Genomic DNA, 21363 nt, shown 5'->3' with positions numbered 1-21363 from the left:
ACATTTAAACAGTTTTCTCGGATTTTATTTTAATTTAATTATCTCTTAACGACAGATTCTTGCTTCGGACTAAAAATGCGATTAACAGCGCACCTCGCTAAGAAATCTTCTGCCACTATTGAAAGGCAAATAAGAGTACTTGCCCTTGGTAAGGTAATAAACACATCTCCAGAAGGATTTCCTTTCTTTAACTTCAAAGATCAATACCCTAAATAAAAAGATTCAAAAACCGCGCTCTAGACCAGCCAACAGAAAGTGAGGTAAATAGCCGGCACTAACTCTAGTGGAAATTGTAATTGTGGCAATCCTGGCAACATGGCAAATTTAAATGTGAGGTTAGGTCGATTTCCACTCAACCTTCCTCGTATTTTTCGCTACTTCCAGTGAGTATAATTTCACAAACTCCCCCTAATTTATTATGTGGCTTTAACAGCCCCCCGAACAATGTCGAATTTAACACCCCCTGGCCAAATCAGCAATTTCACTCCACAACTGTTCCGTTGCGAACTTCCCGTCGAACTCCTTCATTGCTGTCATTGCGACTTCACCACAGACTTATCAGTGATGCTGAAGAAGCATTTGGAGGAGTTTCACTTCCTGCAGGAACCCAAAAACGTAAAAACTTACGTCTGTAAAAACTGCAATTTTGAGAGTTTTTTCGTTTTGAGCTGGTTCAAACACGTTCTAAACGGTTGTATTTCAACTGAACCTGTCGTGAGCATCTCTAGCAACAATACGATAACTTTCAGCGATTGCCAGATAAAGATTGTTAAAAAACCTTCAAAAACTCTCTCCGTGCATCAATGCGACCAATGCGACTACAAATCCAAATCAAAATTTAATCTCACGCAACATAAAATCGCTAAACATTTAGCCCCCGACCAAATTCAGTGGTTTGAATGTGATAAATGCGACTACAAGGCGAAACACGAGGGGCGCTTTAAAGAACACTACAAAGAAAAACACTCCACTGGGGATGAAAGTTGGTGGATGAAATGCGACCAATGCGATTATAAAACCCCCAAAAAAGCCAACTTGAGACGACACAAAATCTGCAAACATCTGCGCGAAGATCAGATTGAATGGTTTCAATGTGACCAATGCGACTACAGAGGAAACGATAAAACGAAATTAACGCACCACATAAAAATGAGGCATTTGAATGAAAATGAGATTCAATGGTTTAAATGTGAACAGTGCGAGTACAAGGCGAAGATGAAGCGGTACTTGCGGATTCATCTAAAAAATAAACATTCTGCAGGAGATGAGGTTTTTTGGTTGACGTGTGAACAATGCGATTACAAAACGACAGTGAAGACGAATTTAAAGCAACATGTCGTGTATAAACATGTGAGTGCGAATGAGATTCAATGGATTCAATGTGAACAGTGCGATTATAAAGCGAAATCTAAGTCGTATTTAAAGCATCATCTGAAAAAGAAACACTCGATTTGAAGAAATTGAGTTGGAACGGGAAGAAATGCGAATAAAACTACGAAAACGGAACTGGGGGTGGAGTGGAAGATTGAAGAAAAGGAGGGATGAGAAGAAGATCCACTTTCCACTTGACCTGAGAACGAGTACTCGGCGTCAATTCTATTGGTTTCTCTAATAAAGGCGCTGAATAATAAATTGATTGTGTTTGAATAAAACGAAGACAAAATTGTGTAGATTTTCTTTCAATTCTTTTTACATTTTTGTCAGATTTTTTATCAGTTGTACTAAAATTCACTGCAGTTCTGCCATGTTCGGACTCTGGATTTTTTATTCAGAGGCTTGGATTTTATAAATTAGTGATTTGTAAAGATGGCCCACAAAAGTGGGTGGATCTCTTTTTTTTGTGGACCTCGCTTTGGATTTTCATTTGGGATTCTATTTTTTAAACTTCTCAGATTTTTGAGTTATTTTTCTTTTAATTCTCTTTTGATTCTTCTTAAATTATATTGATTTTCCTTAAATTGTGCATACATTCTTTTTGATTTTTGATCTTTTTGTGGTCCTAAATTTTTCTTTAGAATTTCTTTTATTTTTCTTTAAACTTTGTAGTTTCCTGTAATTCTTTAAGATTGTCTAGAGTTCTTCGGAATCCCCATATCCTTTTCATTCTTTCCTGGAATTATTTGAAATTTTTTAATTTTTTTTTGAAATTTCTACAAATTTGTGGGATTCTTTGAGAGTTTTGAATTGAATTTCGTAATCTCTGGCATTCTCCAGGTTCTATAAAAATCTTTAAAACGTTTGAGTTCTTTCAATTTTATAAAATTTTTGATTTTACAATTCCTTGGAATTTATTTAGAACTTCAAAGCTTTGTATCTACTATCTTCTGATCCAGAATTTCGTTTGGATTCTTCACAATTCTCCCTCTTAAAAAATAGCACTTTGCAGCATTTGCCACAATCGTTTAAGACCCTGTGCGATTTTCTGGATTTTTTTAAAAATTGTTTACACTTTTCCAGGATTATACGAAGTTTATATAATTTTCTAGGGTTTTTTTGGTTCGCTGATTTTTCTAGGATTTTCTAAAATTGCCTACTATAGAATTTTTCCGGATTGTTTATTATTTTCTAGAATTCTCAGGAATTCTGTCGGATTTTCTATAATTTAGTAAGCTTCTATTAGGTATTCTAAAATTATTTTAAATAGTCCAGAATTTGTAGCAGCTTCTTGAATTTTTCTGGGTTCTCTCGAAACGATCTGGATTAGAAATTAATTAATCAGAAAGATTTATTGGGACTTTCTCAGTGTGTTTTGGTTCTCTGTATTGTATTTGTCTTTAAACTCCTTTCTTTAGATTTTGTTTAGAGTTATTCTTTTTATATTGCCCAGATATTCTTCAAATACTCCAAATTTTTTCAAATCTTTTTCTTGTGACCCGAATATTTGTTTTATAGATTTCCTTTCGATTTGTTTCTTTGTTATTGTGGTTTTTTTAAATGTCTTCAATTGTTTCTTGCTTTTTTTTTATTATTTTTTTTTATTCAAACTCGTGATTAATAAAAAAAGTAAAGTTAGAGTTTTACAGGGCCCGAGGTGCCCTTTCTTAAGTCCGCCTCTGATTAACTCAGTAAAGCACTTCTCCTTGATTTTATCTTTGTCTTAATAAAAAGCTGACTAATTACTAATTACCATTGCAACGAGAACGAATGCAACTACCTAAAGCCCCGTTTAGAACAACACTTTCACTACTTTAAACCTCTGCAGACTTAATGCTTCATTAGCTGTGCACCCAAAAACGTTTAAAAATAGAAAAATATAAAAAAATATCTTTGCTTAACTTATTATTACTATTATTATTATTAACTTAACACCATTTAAAAAAAAGACGCTCTGCGCTTTGTAAGAGGGCCTTTAAGCGACAATACTTGTTTGCTTAGAATTTCAATGTCAGTAACGCTTAACACTTTCCCACCGTCTTGTCATCGCATGAAGAAACGAAATTCCGCCGAAACAATGGCGATAAGCGGTGAAAGTCGTCGATAATTTCACTTTTCCGCTCGTTCAATCTTAATCTGCACGTAATCCGCAATGAAGATTGCAGTGGATGAAGTAACAGAGTCGTTCAGAAGGAGCCTTGGGATGCACCGAGGGATCAAATTGTCGCCGCTGTTTCGGCAGGTATTTATCATATTATTTCCTCCAAATTTTCCAATTGAAAAAATTGTTTTTTCCTTTTTTTTAGATTTTGGTTGCCTCGGGCCCGCTCGTCTCCACCGTTAGCCTCGGAATGACCTCCGGATACTCCGCCATCTTGTTACCCCAACTAAAAACCGCCAACTCCACCATTGAACTAACCCTCGACAAAGAGTCCTGGATTGGTGAGTTCCTCCTCCTCCACTCCTAAAAGTAAAATTGTCTTCCAGCCTCCATGGCCGCGCTGCCCATGGCGTTCGGTTGTCTCCTCGGTGGTTTCCTCATGGAAAAACTGGGAAGGAAGCCAACCCAATTGGTAACAACACTCCCGTGTCTTCTCGGTTGGATCTGCATCACGCTAGCTGTGAATCTTCCCATGGTCCTCGTTGGACGATTCCTAACAGGGCTTTGTGGAGGTCTCTTAGGACCATCCACTGGAGTGTACATCAGTGAAACTAGCCATCCAAAGTTCCGCGGGTTTCTTCTAGGTGCCATTTCGCTTGCGGTGGCTGTTGGGCTTCTTCTTGTTCACTTATTGGGGACGTTTCTCCACTGGAAGACAACAGCACTGGTATCCTGTGTTTTTCCCATCATCAGTGTTGCTCTACTGGTTTTAGTACCAGAATCGCCATCTTGGCTTGCGAAGAAGAACAGACTATCGGAAGCCCAAGCATCATTCTTTTGGTGTCGCGGCGACAGCGAAGAATCAAAACGTGAAGTATCAACCATGATCAATCGTCAAACTCCATCAACACAACCAAAGCCGTCACTCTTTACCAAGTCTTTCTTGAAGCCTCTAGTCATCATCGTCGTCTTCATCGTGACGAACCAGTGGGCTGGAGTAAACGCACTCACCTTCTACACCGTGTCGATAATGCAGAAAACCCTCAGCGACGGTTTGAATAACTACCTCGCCATGTTGCTGGTAGACACCATCCGCGTCATCATGTCAATCTTAGCTTGCATCGTCATGAAGAACTTCAGGAGGCGCCCCCTTGCCATCGTCAGCGGGGTTGGTACCTCGGTGTCACTTTTTGTATTGAGCGCCTACACGTACAGTGTTAAAGTGTACCCTGAATTGGGTTCTTCATGGTACACCATGGTACCAATGACGGGCCTGATAGCGTACATCAGTTTTATCACCATTGGGTTCGTACCCTTACCCTGGGCAATGATGGGGGAGGTTTTTCCCTTAAGTACGCGCAATGTAGGTTCAGGGGTTTCTTCTCTCATGTCGTTTTTGGCGTTCTTTTCGGTTGTTAAGACAAGTCCGGATATGTTTGATGGGTTGGGAGTTGATGGGACGTTTCTGGTTTATGGATTAGTGGCGTTTTCCGGTACTGTGTTCGTTTGGGTGCTTTTACCGGAAACCAAAGATAAGACATTGGAGGAAATTGAAGATCAACTCGCGGAAAAATGATTTATTTTTATATTTTACTCAAAAGTATCACCCATACCAACGTAACCAAAATGAATATCCCCAGAAGCTTAACACCTTGATGTATCTTGTACAAACTAAAATAAAAATAATTTAGTTAAGTTTATACTCGCATTTTGTCTTACTATCCATATCGAACACGTGCCGCATCCAGTGTTTCCAGAGGGTCCCCCAATAAATACAATCGTACCCATTTAAAATGGTCGCGAAAATACATCGTCCAAGACACCGTCTGCATGCTAAGAGGAAAAAGTTTTTTGTCGGTTCTATTCATTTTATCCCACAACTCCTGAAAGTTGTCATTCTTAAACGTCCATTCTCGATTCGCAAAGAATGAAACCGCATCGGAAAATTTATGGATTTTGTCCATTAAGGCCTTCATTCTTGGTTTGCGTCCGGATAGAACCAACACTGTATCAATTATGATGGCCGGAAAGGTGTTTAAAAATGGCCGCAAAATGTAATATTTTGGCCCCACTGGCACGTGGTAGATTGTTAGGGCGTACACCCCTTTGGTTGGGGGGTAGGGTGATCCGTGCATTACGTTAAGAGTGTTATAGTCGCCCCAGGTCAAGGCGTTTTCTACGGAAGAAACGCAGTTGTAGATGAAGATCTCGGAAGCATTTCTGGAACGCAAAAAAAAACGTTAAACTGATAGAGAAAAGCAAAAACTACTTTTTGGGCGGCGAGGCGTGCTGAGTGTTTGTTGCATTTTACATCTAAACCAGCCAGGCATGCCGAGCGTTTATCGCATTTTACTTTTAAAACCGCGAGACGTGCCGAGCGTTAGTCGCATTTTACATTTGAACCAGCGAGGCGTGCCGAGCGTTTATCGCATTATATTTTTTAAGCCGCAAGGTGTGACGAGCGTTAGTCACATTTTACATCTAAACGAGCGAGGCGTGCCGTGCGTTTATCGCACTTTTCTTTTTAAGCCGCGAGGCGTGCCGAGCTTTAATCACATTTTATTTTTGAAGCATCGATACGTGCCCAGCGTTTATCGCATTTTACTTTTAAAGCCGCGAAGCGTGCTAAGCGTTAATCGCATTTTACATTTGAAGCAGCGAGGCGTGCCGAGCGTATATCGCATTATATTTTTAAAGATGCGAGGCGTGCCGAGCGTTAGTCGCATTTTACATTTGAACCAGCGAGGTGTGCCGAGCGTTTATACCATTATATTTTTAAAAACGCGAGGCGTGCCGGGCGTTAGTCACATTTTATACATTTGAACCAGCGAGGCGAGGCGAGCGTTTATCGCACTTTTCTTTATAAGCCGCGAGGCGTGCCGAGCGTTATTCACATTTTATTTTTGAAGCATCGATGCGTGCTGAGCATTTATCGCATTTTACTTTTAAAGCCGCGAAGCGTGCTAAGCGTTAGTCGCATTTTACATTTGAAGCAGGGAGGCGTGCCGAGCGTTTATCGCATTTTTCTTTTCAAGCCTCGAGGCGTGTCAAGCGTTAATCACATTTTATTTTTGAAGCATCCATGCGTGCCGAGCATTTATCGCATTTTACTTTTGAAGCATCGAACCTTGCAGAGCGTTTATCGCATTTTACTTTTGAAGCATCGAGACGTACCGAGCATTAATCGCATTTTACATCAGAATCAGCGAGGCGTGCCGAGCCTTATCGCATTTTACTTTTGAAGCCGCGAGGCGCGCCGAGCGTTTGTCGCAATATACTTTTGATTATCTTGAAAATTATTTATAAATAATAATAAGATAAAGATAATCTGATCTAATCGAATATAAACTTGTCAGAATAAACTATGTATTTAGAGGATTAGATCATATTCAGACTCACCTATTGCCGATATCCCAAGCCACGGCCACAAGTCCAGCCACACAAGTATCAACAGGAACGATATCAGTAATCAGAGTGTCATTACAAGGATAAATGTGAACCACTCCAAAAGCAGCGCCAATAATGGCGCCCGTTGGACCATAAAAGTTGTTCGTCCAACCTTTAATTGGCTCTTTGGAAGTCGGCAGTACTACAAAACTCCAAAATTTACCAAAGTTGGCAAAATTATAAGTACCAACTTATAGAAGGTCTGTAAATTCCTATCGGCAAATCCCCCGCAGTTTTCCGAATCAAAGACTCAGTTAAGGCTTTTGTGAAAGTGTAAGTGTTGGGCCAATATTCCAGAATTCTAAAAGAAGTAGTACCAATATTTTAGTTTACGACAGTCGTACCATACTTTGGTGTAATTTGATCAGCCTCTTCTTTCGTCACATTTTCCAGCTGTGTTTTCACTTCTTCAATATTCACTGGACAATCGTAAAACTTTTCTTCGACTGTATCCTCGTAGCAGTTGGCATAAGCAGTAGACACGTACACCACGCTCTAAAAAATACCATAAAAACTACCAAGAAAGCACCCAGACGGCACCTTAAGATCCTTCATTTCTTTGCATAGTTGGAGGACCTCCACAGTCCCATCAACATTGATACCAAACGCATGTTTCAAATTTTCGTCGAAACGCACAGTTGCAGCTCCATGGAAGACAATGTTGACTTCTGAAGCTAACTTTAGACGATCATTGTGGGACAACCCGAGACCTTCGAGACCACAGTCTCCTGATAGTGGTACTACTTGCTCCCGAAAATTTGGGCGCTCGCTCCTTAGTCTATCAAACAACTAAAATGTGGACGATATAAACAAATTAGTTTGGAGCTAACTTCACTGACCACACAATTGAGGACTTGATCCAGCCGCTCTTGGACACTTTTCCCTTTTTTCTCTCTTATTAAGACATAAATGGTGGCGACGTCTGTACTTCTTAGGAGTTTTTCGATTAAGACGTGTCCGACAAATCCGGTGGCTCCGGTGATGAAAACGTTTTGGCCATGGTAAAACTTGCAGATTTCGGAATCTTCGGGCATTTTTTTGGGTTTCGTTGACATTCCTTTCAGGGGCACACTTACTTTGTCTGGGTTTTAACTCCGTTTCGCATTATTTATTGTGTTAAAAGGAAGGATGTGAGTTAACAATTTTCAAATTTGGAATTAATAAATAAAAAATTAAAAATAAATAAGGTTGACCTGTGTAAAATAATGAATATGCGAACAGCATGAACAATGGTATTGTTTTGTTTGTTTTAAATTATTTTATTACGTAATTGTTTCTTGTTTGACATTCCAAATGAACTTGGCGTCCATAAAAAATCTCTGCGGCGAAAATTATGATAGAATAACAAAAGTTGGCAAAACTGAAACCATGAAGAGTGTTTTAATTATTACTCGTAACATTTCTTATCCAATCTCTATACTGCTGTTCTTGTAAATCCGGAAGGATCGGTACTGTCACATCCATTACCGCTGTAGAAAGTGGAAATACCAACATGATAAGCGATTGCACCACTACCGTACATAATCAAAGGAGTTCCAATATCGCCCTATTAAAACATTTCATTTTAAAAAATCAATTAAATTAGTACCAACCGCACAAATTCCTTCATTGTAATTGCCAACAGCACAGAGCATGTTGTCTTTAACTTGAGACCCGTAGAACAGACGACATTCTTCATTACTGATCGTAGAAATGTCGACATAGTTCAAATTACTGCTGACGCTAACATCCTCTAAAATCAACGATTTATTTTTACAAAATGTGAAGTAGTACCAATAGTACGATCGCTTGTTAGTCCCCAACCAATTGCCACAACAGGAGAACCATCATGAAGAGACACATCAGAGAGGTAGTTAATGGGTTGGATGTACTCTAAACAACTCTCAAAGTAAAATTGCAACCACCGGTACCACCTCACCTGTATAACCAACAGGAAGTCGCAACTTAATTAAGCCAACATCATTTTCCAGAGTCGCCGGATTAAAATCAGGATGTAAGAAAGAAGTCTCTGTGGTTAAAATCACCAGATTTCCGTCACTGGTGGTCAAGCTGGTGGTACCAAGCCGAATATTAAATGAACTAACGCTGGAAAAAACAATGAGAGAGGAAGCAGAAATAGGATGATCGTACCCTGCAACACACTGACCAGCAGTTAAAATCCAACTGTTGTCAATGAGAGCACCGCTACAGAAATAAGTACCATCGGCTGTTTTTACAGCAAGGGAGGCGGAGTACGGAAATTGGCCAGCTCTGGCGGCGGAACCGCCGACGATTCGCCCTACAAAAATCGGTTTTTACGGTGATAGCAATGATAGTTGATTTACCTCGTTTTGGGTGGGCTGATACTATGATTAGTACCGACAGGAGGAGAACGCCAATGTGGTACTGCATGTTTTCGTACGATAGTTCACAACGGTACCTCATAAGTTGCACGAAACGTTTTATGATTGTTTTTATCTCGTTATCAAAAATAGAATTATTATCAAAGGAGAGTAGTACCTTTGCATATAATGGACTCTTATAGACAAAAAATTGCGTGCTATTTTATCTTGGTGCTCCTCATCTTTTGATAAGTATGTTACTCCCGTTTTAAAGTTAAAGTAGTACCATTTGCAGGTGTGGGGCAAAAAACTCAAAATTTGCACGATCATTTTATTTCTAAAAATACAAACACAACCTCTTACACCTAAAATCTAACACTACTATTGCACATTCTTCTTTCAGTAGTACCACCATCTACCCCAAAATACCCGGAAACTTTAAAAATCAGCACCCACACCAACGTGGAGAGGATAAAAGTCCCCAAAAAGATCACCAAGTTGTTTAAAATGACAAGTTTCTTATATTTTGCTCTGGCAGCTTCTAAAGTACTCAGAGGATCCTTCATAAGATGTATCCTAATTCCTTTCACGTATCCCTTAAAGTACTGTATCCACAGCACTCTCTTCATACTGAAAGGAAACAACGCTTGATCCGTCGCGTTCATCTTCTCCCAAAGATTCGTGATGTTATCATTGCTAAACTTCCAATTCCCCACGGCGAAGTACCGCAAAACATCGGAAAACTTATGTATTTTAAAATACATGGACATCATCCTCGGCTTTCGCCCCGTCACCACGCAGAAGGCGTCCACGAAGAGCGCCGGAATCATATGCAGCAAAAATCTTAGGAACAAACACAAGTTTTTGTTGGGTATATGATACATCATGATGATCCAAACAGCTTTCTGTAGCGGATATTTGGTACCATGGAGTTTATTCAAAGTGAGGTATTCACCCCACGTCAAGGAATTGTCGACAGAAGAGACGTAGTTATAGACGGGGATGTCGGAACTTCTAAAATGGGATTTTTAGAGGAAGTTTGTACAAGTTGGTACTCACTTTTCGGCGTGTTTGTTGGCAACGTCCCAACCTGTTGCAATCAGACCGGCTGTGCAAGTGTCAACGGGGACAAGATCGGCCACGGCGTCGTTACGACAGGGGAAGATGCGGATGAGCCCAGAAGCCGCTCCCACGACGGCTCCGGAAGGGCCGTAGAGGTTGTCCGTCCAGTTTTCGATGGGCTCTTTGTAGGTGGAAATAACTGAAAAGTGACAACGTTTAGTACCCATCGTATATTATACATCAAGGTCGAGAAGACTGATTACAGTACGAGCGTAAAGGTTATGATTAAGAGAGTAGTGGATTACAAGTTTGCGTCAGAATCATTATCGGCCTAGGTCAGAAATAGGCCCAACGTCAGAAACATTATTGGCCTAGGTAATACTAGATAATAAGTGTTTTTTTCTTGTTTAAGGTGATAACCAGAAAGTGCTGATTAAAGTAACATAAACTTTAAAAGAACTAGGAAGATAAATAAAACTGGAATTTTTGAATCAAATTTGTCTCACCTATAGACGGTCGGAAGACCCCAATGGGTAGGTTTTTCGCCCTCTGCCGGATGAGAGCCTCCGCCAGAGCTTTGGTGAAGGTGTAGGTGTTGGGCCACTGTCCAATAACCCTAAAACAACTCATTAAAACATCTCCACGTCTCGACCTCCAAGATTCAATACTTTGGAGTTAACTGCTCGGCTTCACTTTTCGACACCTTCTCCAGCAAGGTCCCCACTTGCTCATACTTCACCGGATAGTCATAAAACTTCTCCTCTATAGTATCCAAAAAGCAATTCGAATAAGCTGTTGAAACGTGCACCACTGACTGAAATCAAAGACATAAAAAACTGACCTACTGTCTCATTGTTACCAACCTTCAAGTCTTTCATCTGTCTGCACATCTCGACAACATCACTGGTGCCACTGACGTTGATGGCGTAAGCAAGTTTGAGGTTTTCGTCAAAGCGAACTGTTGCGGCAACGTGGAAGACGATATTCACTTCCGAGAGGAGTTTTTGCCTGTCGTTGATTGTCAATCCGAGGCCTGTGATGGAGCAGTCGCCGGACAACGGTACCACTCGGTGCCGAAATTTTGGGCGTTCGCTCTTTAGCCTGTCAAAAATCTACAAACGAAGATTTAGAACTCGAAGAAGAAGATTCCTCTGGAAGTTTTACCGTGTTGTTGAAGAGCTCGTCCAGCCTGGTGTAAATATCTTTCCCTTTCTTCTCTCGGATTAGCAGGAAGATGGTGGCGACATCGGTACTCCGGAGGAGTTTTTCAATGAGGATTTTGCCCACGAAGCCGGTGCCGCCGGTGATAAAGACATTTTGGTCTTTGTAGAATTTGCAGATTTGGGATTGTTCCGACATGGTGTCGTTCTATAAAAAATAACTTTCATTTTTCTACCGTCACGTAGGATCTTAATTAGCATCAATGATTCGCCTGGTGATATAATATTTTTGTTGGTGTCATTACTGCATTCACGAAATCAATTTTGGTCACGAACGAGGTCTCACAATGCGTAAATGGCAACAAACGACACACATTGAAAAAAACGTGATCGGAAACGACAAGAGGAAGCGGTTTTCGACATAAGAACTAAAAAATTCTGAATGTCTATCTGTCGTGTAAAGTCTGATATAATTGTTGTTGTTGTAATGAGACAGGAAGGTGGTTCTGTTGAAAAAATGTAGGAAGTGGATACAACAGCATTAGGAATGGAAGCGACACTAAAAATGTAACAAGAGTTTGGTTTTAAGTGTACTAATTGCATTGTCAGATCTCTACTTTTTTATTTTTAAACAAATTACCCAAATTATTCTGAAAGTCATGATTTTGTTTAGAAACAGACTTTTACACGTGTATCGTACAACGTTTTATTTACCATAATTCTGCAATTATAATTAAAATTAACATAGACGCTTAAATGTCGAAAACTTAAGATTAAAAAAAAATGTACTTCTGTCAGTTTTAATGCTACAGTGACGAAATTCGGCCAGGTTACGACCTTTCGTATCTTTATAACTCATGCCAAGTTACAAACTTCTAGACTATTAAAGACACATTTTAGAAATTTTAATTCAAAGATTCCCCGAATCCGAAAAAGAATTCATTTATTGGCTCGAATTATCTTTATCGAACTGGTTTTTGCAGCAAAAAACGCACCCGAACACCCAAGTCGATCGTAACTTTGCATTTATTGGGCAGATGTCCAAAACTGTTGTTTATTGGGTACATTTCGAGCAATTATAAATCATGCATAAAAATGAGACGTTTCATTGGATGTTGGTGACAAAAAACGAAGAAAACAGAGGAAATGCAGCTCGAGATTTGCGGCGTACTTTTCAAGTGTTTTGCTTATTGGATCAAAAGTGACCAATTACAGAATTGAAGAAAATTTCTGGAGCAAATATTTGGAGAATTTAAAGCAGCTAAAGAGGGAATTCAAAGAGACTCCAAATAATATCCGAAATGACACTTCGAAGAAAAAAAAAACTTTCGAGTGAATTATATTACTCTTACGTTAAATTATGTAAAATTTAAATACTTTAAAGTGAAGAAAACAAATTTTCAAAATTTTTAGATAAACTTCCAAAACTTCCAAAAAAAATTTGTTGACGATTTTGAAACTGAAGAGAATTGGAAAAAATAATTTCTACATCTGACTAATAAATAATTAAAATCTTTTAAAATTAATATTGGAAAGTTACAGAGTAAAAAAAAAGTTTTTTTGAGATTGTCCATACATGCTATCAGTCGTCAAAAATTACCAAAAAGGTGTTTTTCTAATCAGCAATTTTGCTTGTTAAAGCTGTAGCAAATAAATTTGCAAAAATTCGTATTTTTGACTACTTTGAGGGTAAAATTAAGGTTTTCTAAAAATTTTAATTTTTGGGCAAAAAAAAAATTTAAAGACAGTAATAGTTTTATCACAATTATGACTCGCCAAATCGGAAAATTTTAAGACAGAAACTAAAAAAAATATGCTTACAGTGAACGCAAAACTTTAACATGTCTTTTAAATTTCAAACCCAGAAAGAATTAATTATCTACTACCAAATTAAAAATAATAAAAATTACCATTCTCTCTTCAGGCTCCAAAAACTGTAAGATCCATGAAGCACCACACCAACTAAACTAAATCTCTCATCGTCAATTTCAGTTTCATTACTACCATCACAGACCACAAACAAGAATGAGTACATCAATTTAAAATAAATAAAATAATCACGGAAGCAAGGTATTTAGGTCAGTTCAGTATTTCATTGTCAAAGCGCGAAACCGCTGACTCAAAATTGTGCAATTTGTTGTTGTTGCAAGAAAATAATAAAAGCTGAAGATTTACTATGGAAAATTTAATGATTCTTACCTTAAGTCGATCTCGATTTTTAAAGACACTTTAAAGTTATAACATTTCAAAGTCTTGTTCTTTACTGGCGATAATTTAAAATGGGTACATCCCATATTGGTTGTGATGGTAAAGAGTGGGGGCGGTGGCGGGAATGTTAGACTAAACTTTATGATTAGGTAAGCAAACAATCCAATAAAATGGTCAAAAATGAGCTTCTTATTAGAAAAACTGTTAATTGTACCATTATTGAGTTTTTTAGGGACTAGTTTAAAGTCTTAACGATGCGGCAACGCTGTTTAACCAATTTAAACACTATAAAATATTTTTGTAAATATGTACAACGACGTTTCTTCTTAGTTTTTCCCTTCATCTTTATGTTTGTTATGCGTTTTAAACTTTGCATAGTTCAATAATAAAATTATTTGTTACGTTGGTACTAAAGGTGCAGTTTTATGATGGTACCTCCGATTTTTAAAAATGACGGATAACAGTTTTACCTACACGTATTCTTGATTAAATTACTTAGTGCAGGTTTACAGAAGCTAAGTTAAATCTTTAATTTCGATTAAATACTTAACATTACGTTGAATCGTCAAATTAGTTGTGCGATTATTTTAATTGCAATTAAATTATTGTGTAAACCGGCCCGTAGTCAAACTATTACGGTTTGGTTCAATTAGTCAAACGAGTTAATTCAATCAGTTGAACTTGGTCTAATTTCAAGATTAGTTTAATTTAGTCAAAATAAGATGATGGAATTACTTGTATTAATTTAGACTAATTTAATTTTTACCATTAAAATTAAAATTATGCGATCGGCAGTTGCCTGTTTTGTAAAAATGACTAATTAGATCTGACTAAGTTTAAATTCAAATCAATTTAGTTAGATCTAGTCACAATTAGTCTAACCTAGCGCGGTACTGGAAAAAACGTAAATTTTGGCGTCACAAATCAAATATTTGAACGCAAAAAAGTTCCTACGAGAAATATTATTGTAACCTTTTACAGCCCTGGATCTTTACTTATGTCACGTGACGTCCAATTTTCCTGTAATTTTATGTAAAAACAATAAAACCATCTAAGTAAATCCCATTTGCAAACAGACAAAATTCGTTTTATTAGACTTCTCACGACCGGAGTCCGGAGTTCATCCAGTATTGATCAACTTTGGCAAATATTTTCCCTCAAATATTTATTATGCAATTATGACTTGTTTTTGTAACTTTTCCAGTTTCAATAGAAAACGGTTTTTGAACATGTCAAGGTCATCCATCAGGAAATAAAAAAAGTGTCTCAAGATTTGTTTACAGTGCAGTGAAGTTGTTGAAAAATTGCGACACATGCAGTCAGATATACATTCATAATTAATAACTACAAAGCCGGACTTAAAATATAAGTGGTGTGTTTTATTTATTTTTATTAATTTATTAAAAAACAGGCGAGGTTGGGCCCCAAGAAGTGAAATTGGACCAGTTCAAATTATGCAACCAACGAAACAACTAACTATTTATTTAAAACTCTATTTATAGCTACCCCCGCGAGTGCATGTAATAATCTATCGCCGTTGAAAACGCGGCGAACCCTGCCGCCCCCAACACCCCCGCTTTTACTCCCGCCCTCAGTCCGATGAGCCCCCCGGTGACACCCCCGGCGTACGTCCCATTTCTCCAATCCGACTTCCCTCTCATCTGTAAAAAAATCGTCATTTTAACACCACTCCACCCCAAATCTCACCGTCTCAATTGAGCACTCCACCGCCGAGAAAATCATCCCAATTACGGCGAAATTCTTCGCGTAACTTAAAGTTGTGCTCTTCATATCTTGGAAGACTTGTCGGGCTGTTTGTTGCTCGACATTCGTAGCGGTGGGGCCCACACTACTGGAGAACAACCCAATTGCGGCGCCCAAACCATAGCCCATGACGCAACTCATGAAGGCTTTGAAAGGACAACTTTCGAAGAAGGCTTCCACCATTTTCTCTTCATTTGATTTGATGGAAACGGGGCCCAGGTTCTTGGGGATGATGATGTTTTCGCGGTAGCGGTAGTTGTTGCCGACGAAGTATTGCGTGAGGAAGGACCATTGCTGGGGGGTCAGTTGACCAGAGTCGGGGGGCTGCGACGACATGAGCCCGCGAATTTCTAAGGTACGGCGCTGATTAAAAGTTTGACTTTAAATGGAAAGGCACGGATTCGAATTTAACCTAACATGTGAGCGGTGACAGCTGACAGATGACAATCAGGGGGCGCCACTATCGGCACATTTCCAAGGCGAAATTTAAAAATAAGCTTGGAAATAATGAATACACGGTCATTTGACGTTGTCATTGTTATTAAAATTATTCAAAGAAAGACACAATCGTTGCATTTTCTTTTAATTAAAGATCAATAATGTTGTATTATTTTAACCTCTCGTCTGTCAAAATTCCGGTTTCCCGAGGCGTTTTCCGGTTCTTCTCGCAGAGCACCGTTACAAGAATGTCCCAATATACTGAAGAGTACATCCGCAGCAAGTTGGTGAAAGAACTGGAAGCCTCTCACGTGGTAAGTCCATTTTTCTTTATTTCCATCTGTCAAAACGTAACCTTACTTTCTTATCGCAACCGGGTGCCACATCAGGTGCCAAAACCCGCAATGTTCTGTGTAAAAATTAGTTGCGAAGTGTGGCTAGTGATATTTGGGGTGTTAGTGGCGGTACTCCTGCGAAGTTGCACGACTTTGCACCCGTACGCGGGGGAGGGGACTCCCCCCATGTACGGAGACTACGAAGCTCAGCGGCACTGGATGGAAATAACCACGAATCTCCCAGTGGATCAATGGTACAAGAATGGCACCCACAACGACTTGCTCTACTGGGGGTTGGACTACCCCCCATTAACTGCCTATCACATGTTCCTCCTAGGGAAGCTCGCGGGGGCGATCAATGAAAACTACACGAAACTCCACGACTCCCGAGGGTTCGAAAGCGAAGAGCACAAGCTCTTCATGAGATACACCGTCCTGGTGGTGGATATCTTAATCTACGTCCCTTCACTGGTTTTTTATTTCTACACGACGGAGGATTATGGGGGCTCCAAGAAAATGAAGCCTTTATCACCCTCCCTGTCGACAATCCTGGGACTGTTGTACCCGGGCATCATTCTGATTGACCACGGGCACTTCCAGTACAATTGCGTGTCGTTAGGGCTCGCGGTCTTCGCCACAGTCTTCGTCCTCAAGAGGTGCAACATCGCTGCTTCGATCTGCTTCTGCGCCGCTTTGAACTACAAACAAATGGAACTGTACCACTCGTTGCCCTTCTTCATGTACCTCCTCAGCTCGTGTGTTCCAAAACCCGGTCAAAGCACCTTCAGCGGTGTATTGAAATTATTTAAAATTGCCGCCACGGTCGTTTTGTCGTTTTTAATCATGTGGGCGCCATTTTTGTTCAGTATCGACGACTTCTTGGCGGTTTTAGAAAGACAGTTTCCTATCGGTCGCGGGATTTTCGAAGATAAAGTCTCCAATTTCTGGTGCGTCCTCAACATCTTCTACAAAGTCAAATTGAGGTACACCAACTACGAAATGATGAGGATTTGCCTCTTCGCCACCATTTCCATGGTTTTTCCTTCAAGTATTGACATTTTCCTACGCCCCAGCTCAAAGAAGTTCGTGTTGGCGCTCATCAACTCGTCTCTAGCTTTCTTTCTCTTCAGTTTCCAAGTCCACGAGAAGTCCATCCTCTTGGTTGCCATCCCCGTCCTTCTGTATTTCCCCCAAAGACCTTTCGTCTGCTTCTGGTTCCTTTGTCTGTCGGTTTTCAGCATGTTGCCTTTGTTGTACAGAGACGGACTCATCATAGCAACGATAGCCCTTATGATTTTCTACATTACTTCTTTTCGGGTTTCTATAGAACACTTCTACCGCAGCTCTCTTAACGCCGCCGACGGTCTCGCCGAATATTACAGAAGTCTTCTGCACGTTTTGCTCGACGTAGAGTACAAAAAAGCGACACAGCTCGATATTATCAAAATCACATACAAGGAGATCCTTAAGAATAAAGAGTCTTTGAAGAACCTCGCGTTTCACGTAGTCTTGATAACTTCTCTTCTTGGTTGCTTTGCGCTGTCTTTTCTTCTGTTGGTCTTCGAGCCGCCGGAAAGGTACCCGGATTTATTCCCGCTTCTGATTTCCTCGTATTCCGCCGTGCACTTCTTCGGGTTTTTTGTTTACTTCAATGTGCAGCAGATCAAAATACCGCAAGAGTTTGATGATATTAAAAATGTGAAAGTGAAAGCTTCTTAGTGTAGTCGTTTTGTAAATAAATGTTAATTTATGGAGTTTTTTTTTGCTTGAGTTTACACGGATTTAAAATTGGCGCCATCAAAGTTAGCCCTTGGAATTCGAAATAGGTTGGCGGCCCTGTTTGACTTTATTTACAATAAATAACCTTTATCTTTATGGTAAAAATAACATGAAAATTTTGGGGCCATGGTAATTAACCGAAATGCGACATTTGTAGTTAATGACGTTTAAATGGTATTTGAATGCAAAACTTCATTTATCTTATCTTATCTATTGACAAATTTAGTTTTTCTACCTTTGAAAATTTGAGTGTAGTTTATGTATTACTGTTAATTTCACATGTGAAACTCTGAGAATTTTGTCAAAAGTGACAGTAATAATGAAATAAAGGGTGCTTTACACTTTAAGACAATCAAATGTCTTTAACGTCCAAAATAATTACGTAAAAAGTGAAGAAATAGCATCGGACGAGGCCTTGAAATTTGAAATGTGTTGGCAGCACTGTCCATCGAAAACTTGAGTTTTTAAGGTTAGACATTTTTTTAATTATAATATACGTTCAGAAAGTAACTGGCGAATTTAATTAATCGCACTGTATAAATAAAACAGAAAACTTACCTTAAATTAGCACTGGAAAATGGACCACACTAGCTTGCACCTTCCTACGTTGACAAAATTGCTTGTAATCAGTAAATATCTATGTTGCTTCAGTGTCAAGACGCAATAAATTAAAATTTCAAATTTATTTATGAACATAAGTAATTTAAGTAATTTATGCGGGCCTAACTTCTCATCAAAGTGTAAATTTATCTTTCTATAAAAATACACGGTGAAGAGGCTGTGGAATTTGACATCGATTGGCAGCCCTGTACGAACTGACACTTACCAAATCATTAGAGTGAAATGGATCATTCCTGAACCCCAAAGATGCAACAAAGACAGATCACGTAATGTGGCGAAACGTCAATCTTTCCTTTCATCTGTAAGCCTCTGCGGAAACAAAAGACAACTCGCTGTCATTAATTAATGACACATTTAGAAAAAGAAAAAAGATCAATAACTTTGCTTTTGTCTTTCACTGGCTATTAGAGGCCAATTACCACCGTTTGCCCCCTGACCCCAATTAGCATGACAATTTCCACTTTTTTCAGGAAGTCATCGACGAGTCCGACGGTTGCGGTGGAAAGTTCTCTTGTTTGATCGTCTCAGAGAAATTCCGTGGAAAGCCTTTGCTGCAACGCCACAAATTGGTCAACTCCGTCCTCCAGGAAGAGCTGAAGAGCATCCACGCGTTCTCCCAAAAAACTTTAACACCAGAGCAGTGGAAAGAACAGAGTTAATTCTCGATAATGACGTCACCACAATCAGGTAAATGCGGGCTTTCTATTGGTTAATTTGAATTAGATGTGGATTATAGATACTATCCGAGTCTCCGCCCCTGGAAAAGTCATTCTTCATGGTGAGCATTCGGTGGTTTATCATAAATTAGCAGTTGCCGCAAGTCTTGGGTTGCGAACTCGACTGGAGTATACAGAGGATGTTGAAAAACCAGACGTGGTGGTGGTCAAATTCCCGTCTGTTAATTTGCTCCACTCTTACAATTTACAGGTAACTGTAATTATGTCATTTTTTTATAACTAACTGTATAATTTTGACAGGATATCCGAAATTTTCTATCCAAGTCTTTGCCCTTGACTAAAGCGTGCTCCGCCTATAACTTTACTCATCCCGACTTCTTAGACCATGAGAAGATGCTCACTGTCATAAACTCATTCATTAAAGAAAAATCGGGGACTTCCCCGCTCACCCACCAGCAACAAATCGCTTTAACCTCATTTTTGTACCTCTTATGGGCGTTTTTGGGCCCCATCACCACCAACCTCGTCCATTTCAAGCTCACAGTAGAATCAGAATTATCGGTGGGGGCGGGAACAGGAAGCTCCGCCTCTTTCGCGGTCACTCTCGTCGCTTTCTTGATGCAATACCTCCGTGTCAAGGACTCCACCTCCAAGAAAGAATACAAGAGCTTCAAAATCACCAACCCGAACTTGTTTAGTTTTGATAAGAGCGAACTGGAGCTTATATCGAAGTGGGCGTTCCAATCGGAGAAAATAGTGCACGGCACGCCCTCAGGTAAACACCAATAAAGAAATTACAAACAAGTCACGTGATGTCGTAGGCGTGGACAACACGATCTGTACCTACGGCGGATTGGTGGAGTTCCGTAAAGCTACCACCCCTAAAGCCGTTGAGCTCTCGACTCGCTTCACCACGATCCTAATCAACACGAAGGTGTCACGTGACACTAAACGACTGGTGGCGGCGGTTGCCGAGCGTCGGGAGAAGTACCGGTTGGTGGTTGACAGCGTCTTGGAGGCTATGGACGTCGTCACCAGCAAAGCACTGCATTATATGAAAAAGATCAACGAGGGGATGGGGGATGATTTCGAGCTCTTGGACGCGTATGAGAGTCTAGGGGTGAGTTTGTTCCTTTTTTCCTGGATAGTTTATATTTGTACGTTTTTAGGAGTTGGCAGACATGAATCACCATCTGTTGGGGTGCCTAGGGGTGTCCCACCCGAAACTCGACGAAATTTGTGCGCTTCTCACCGAAAACGGACTCCATGGAAAGCTGACGGGGGCTGGAGGCGGCGGCTATGCCATGTGTTTGGTACCACCGGGCATCGAGAAAAGTGTGGTGGAGAAAGTCACGGGGGAGTTGGTGGCGAGGGGGTTCGAGGCGGTTTTGACTGACTTGGGGGGTTGTGGTGTGTCAATAGACTAGAGTTGTGTTATTTAGGGGGTGGTTTTTAAAAGTTTTTGGTTTAAATAAATAAAAGTACAGTATTGAACTTTTTTTTGGCTGTCATTTTGTGAACGTATGTCTTGATATCTGTCATTTTCTAAAATTTGTTGATAATTTGACGTTAAAGCGTTAAGTTCAGACACACGAAAGGATATCAGCCGACTAGATGAGACGTTCAAAGCAGTTTTAGGAAAATTGACTGATAACAGCGCAGCCATCATATGGAAAAGTCCAAAGTCTACTAGACCGTTTTAGATCGTATTTTGCACTTCGACAATAAAGGTCACGTTAAGGTGTAAAAATATGAAGACCAACTAACCAACTACCCAGTAATGCCAACGCAATAAATTTAATTTAATGATAGTTACTTCGTACAGTTACTTTGACTGTTCATTAATATTTTGTTTACGTGGGAATACAGGATGTCCTAGAACTCATCAATACAGGCTGCGAATTCAAAAACCAAATTAGTCTAAGCTTACTAGTATTCGAACAAGAACAAGCTTTTGCATATTTAGGTAGAATGGCGGGGAAATAAAAGGTTATTTCAATTTCCTAGGCAACAGGACCGTAATTTCAGCCTGACAAATGGACAACAGTACTCTCTATTTTGGGTATCCTAGCAATT

At 39.6% G+C, this 21363-nt stretch overlaps 8 protein-coding genes and 1 pseudogene across 11 annotated transcripts; 5 read left to right on the top strand and 4 right to left on the bottom strand.

Annotated features, from left to right (window-relative positions):
- The first annotated feature begins 291 nt into the window (after nucleotides 1-291).
- Nucleotides 292-1670, top strand: LOC148177594 (uncharacterized). The gene is made up of 2 exons (XM_088031993.1): nucleotides 292-383; nucleotides 434-1670. Exon 2 carries the CDS (start codon nucleotides 445-447, stop codon nucleotides 1453-1455), a length of 1011 nt encoding a protein of 336 aa, XP_087888119.1. The 5' UTR covers nucleotides 292-383; nucleotides 434-444; the 3' UTR covers nucleotides 1456-1670.
- A 1719-nt stretch (nucleotides 1671-3389) lies between these two features.
- On the top strand, nucleotides 3390-5175 carry LOC148177593 (facilitated trehalose transporter Tret1-like). The gene is made up of 3 exons (XM_088031951.1): nucleotides 3390-3616; nucleotides 3681-3816; nucleotides 3862-5175. The coding sequence occupies exons 1-3, from the start codon at nucleotides 3527-3529 to the stop codon at nucleotides 5049-5051; spliced, it is 1416 nt and encodes a 471-aa protein (XP_087888077.1). The 5' UTR covers nucleotides 3390-3526; the 3' UTR covers nucleotides 5052-5175.
- On the bottom strand, nucleotides 5038-8097 carry LOC148177592 (fatty acyl-CoA reductase wat-like). Its single transcript, XM_088031950.1, has 7 exons — nucleotides 7762-8097; nucleotides 7463-7711; nucleotides 7272-7417; nucleotides 7114-7223; nucleotides 6875-7064; nucleotides 5195-5695; nucleotides 5038-5146 (listed from the first exon to the last, which is right to left on the bottom strand). Exons 1-7 carry the CDS (start codon nucleotides 7975-7977, stop codon nucleotides 5059-5061), a joined length of 1500 nt encoding a protein of 499 aa, XP_087888076.1. The 5' UTR covers nucleotides 7978-8097; the 3' UTR covers nucleotides 5038-5058.
- Nucleotides 8098-8157: 60 nt separating this feature from the next.
- LOC148177591 (epithelial serine protease-like) lies at nucleotides 8158-9313 on the bottom strand (annotated as a pseudogene). Its single transcript, XR_015769859.1, has 6 exons — nucleotides 9247-9313; nucleotides 9053-9200; nucleotides 8841-9007; nucleotides 8705-8794; nucleotides 8515-8654; nucleotides 8158-8468 (listed from the first exon to the last, which is right to left on the bottom strand). The product of XR_015769859.1 is annotated as an epithelial serine protease-like (transcript).
- Nucleotides 9314-9560: 247 nt separating this feature from the next.
- Nucleotides 9561-18591, bottom strand: LOC148177588 (fatty acyl-CoA reductase wat-like). Of its 3 annotated transcripts, none has more exons than XM_088031944.1 (7): nucleotides 18548-18591; nucleotides 11470-11673; nucleotides 11169-11417; nucleotides 10974-11119; nucleotides 10812-10921; nucleotides 10303-10504; nucleotides 9561-10257 (listed from the first exon to the last, which is right to left on the bottom strand). In XM_088031944.1, exons 2-7 carry the CDS (start codon nucleotides 11662-11664, stop codon nucleotides 9609-9611), a joined length of 1551 nt encoding a protein of 516 aa, XP_087888070.1. In that variant the 5' UTR covers nucleotides 11665-11673; nucleotides 18548-18591; the 3' UTR covers nucleotides 9561-9608. The 3 variants fall into 3 exon arrangements, with proteins under 3 accessions (XP_087888070.1, XP_087888069.1, XP_087888068.1); XM_088031943.1 differs by lacking the exon at nucleotides 18548-18591 and adding an exon at nucleotides 13665-13753; XM_088031942.1 differs by lacking the exon at nucleotides 18548-18591 and adding an exon at nucleotides 13376-13589.
- Nucleotides 15140-15896, bottom strand: LOC148177590 (mitochondrial import inner membrane translocase subunit Tim22). The gene is made up of 2 exons (XM_088032023.1): nucleotides 15381-15896; nucleotides 15140-15334 (listed from the first exon to the last, which is right to left on the bottom strand). Exons 1-2 carry the CDS (start codon nucleotides 15771-15773, stop codon nucleotides 15176-15178), a joined length of 552 nt encoding a protein of 183 aa, XP_087888149.1. The 5' UTR covers nucleotides 15774-15896; the 3' UTR covers nucleotides 15140-15175.
- LOC148177587 (bolA-like protein 2) lies at nucleotides 15928-19269 on the top strand. The gene is made up of 2 exons (XM_088032041.1): nucleotides 15928-16189; nucleotides 19081-19269. The coding sequence occupies exons 1-2, from the start codon at nucleotides 16037-16039 to the stop codon at nucleotides 19267-19269; spliced, it is 342 nt and encodes a 113-aa protein (XP_087888167.1). The 5' UTR covers nucleotides 15928-16036.
- On the top strand, nucleotides 16222-17964 carry gny (ALG6 alpha-1,3-glucosyltransferase garnysstan). The gene has a single exon (XM_088031940.1). The coding sequence runs from the start codon at nucleotides 16280-16282 to the stop codon at nucleotides 17927-17929; it is 1650 nt and encodes a 549-aa protein (XP_087888066.1). The 5' UTR covers nucleotides 16222-16279; the 3' UTR covers nucleotides 17930-17964.
- Mvk (Mevalonate kinase) lies at nucleotides 19206-20785 on the top strand. The gene is made up of 5 exons (XM_088031983.1): nucleotides 19206-19297; nucleotides 19347-19537; nucleotides 19588-20062; nucleotides 20109-20407; nucleotides 20457-20785. The coding sequence occupies exons 1-5, from the start codon at nucleotides 19279-19281 to the stop codon at nucleotides 20712-20714; spliced, it is 1242 nt and encodes a 413-aa protein (XP_087888109.1). The 5' UTR covers nucleotides 19206-19278; the 3' UTR covers nucleotides 20715-20785.
- Nucleotides 20786-21363: the final 578 nt, after the last annotated feature.

The sequence above is a fragment of the Gnatocerus cornutus genome, chromosome 3 (assembly GCF_029298725.1).
Source record: "Gnatocerus cornutus isolate USDA-ARS CGAHR chromosome 3, icGnaCorn1.1, whole genome shotgun sequence".
Taxonomy (NCBI): domain Eukaryota; kingdom Metazoa; phylum Arthropoda; class Insecta; order Coleoptera; family Tenebrionidae; genus Gnatocerus; species Gnatocerus cornutus.
The sequence above is the reverse complement of the archived record's forward strand: the minus strand, read 5'-3'. Positions and strand labels throughout refer to the sequence as shown.

Excerpts from the sequence above, each read along its gene's own strand:
- LOC148177588 (XM_088031942.1), bottom strand. Across the intron at positions 11,418-11,469 it reads ACGAGCTCTTCAACAACACG|ATTTTTGACAGGCTAAAGAG; the intron begins GTAAAACTTCCA and ends CTTCGTTTGTAG. Across the intron at positions 10,258-10,302 it reads GCCAACAAACACGCCGAAAA|AAGTTCCGACATCCCCGTCT; the intron begins GTGAGTACCAAC and ends ATCCCATTTTAG.
- LOC148177592 (XM_088031950.1), bottom strand. The coding sequence starts at position 7,977 with ATGTCAACGAAACCCAAAAAAATGCCCGAAGATTCCGAAATCTGCAAG. Across the intron at positions 7,418-7,462 it reads AAGAAATGAAGGATCTTAAG|AGCGTGGTGTACGTGTCTAC; the intron begins GTGCCGTCTGGG and ends GGTATTTTTTAG. Across the intron at positions 5,696-6,874 it reads GCTTGGGATATCGGCAATAG|AAATGCTTCCGAGATCTTCA; the intron begins GTGAGTCTGAAT and ends TTTGCGTTCCAG.
- LOC148177587 (XM_088032041.1), top strand. The coding sequence starts at position 16,037 with ATGTTGTATTATTTTAACCTCTCGTCTGTCAAAATTCCGGTTTCCCGA. Across the intron at positions 16,190-19,080 it reads AACTGGAAGCCTCTCACGTG|GAAGTCATCGACGAGTCCGA; the intron begins GTAAGTCCATTT and ends CACTTTTTTCAG.
- LOC148177594 (XM_088031993.1), top strand. The coding sequence starts at position 445 with ATGTCGAATTTAACACCCCCTGGCCAAATCAGCAATTTCACTCCACAA.
- LOC148177590 (XM_088032023.1), bottom strand. The coding sequence starts at position 15,773 with ATGTCGTCGCAGCCCCCCGACTCTGGTCAACTGACCCCCCAGCAATGG. Across the intron at positions 15,335-15,380 it reads TGGAGTGCTCAATTGAGACG|ATGAGAGGGAAGTCGGATTG; the intron begins GTGAGATTTGGG and ends ATTTTTTTACAG.
- gny (XM_088031940.1), top strand. The coding sequence starts at position 16,280 with ATGTTCTGTGTAAAAATTAGTTGCGAAGTGTGGCTAGTGATATTTGGG.
- LOC148177593 (XM_088031951.1), top strand. The coding sequence starts at position 3,527 with ATGAAGATTGCAGTGGATGAAGTAACAGAGTCGTTCAGAAGGAGCCTT. Across the intron at positions 3,617-3,680 it reads TGTCGCCGCTGTTTCGGCAG|ATTTTGGTTGCCTCGGGCCC; the intron begins GTATTTATCATA and ends CCTTTTTTTTAG. Across the intron at positions 3,817-3,861 it reads CGACAAAGAGTCCTGGATTG|CCTCCATGGCCGCGCTGCCC; the intron begins GTGAGTTCCTCC and ends ATTGTCTTCCAG.
- Mvk (XM_088031983.1), top strand. Across the intron at positions 19,538-19,587 it reads TCCACTCTTACAATTTACAG|GATATCCGAAATTTTCTATC; the intron begins GTAACTGTAATT and ends TAATTTTGACAG. Across the intron at positions 20,408-20,456 it reads ACGCGTATGAGAGTCTAGGG|GAGTTGGCAGACATGAATCA; the intron begins GTGAGTTTGTTC and ends GTACGTTTTTAG.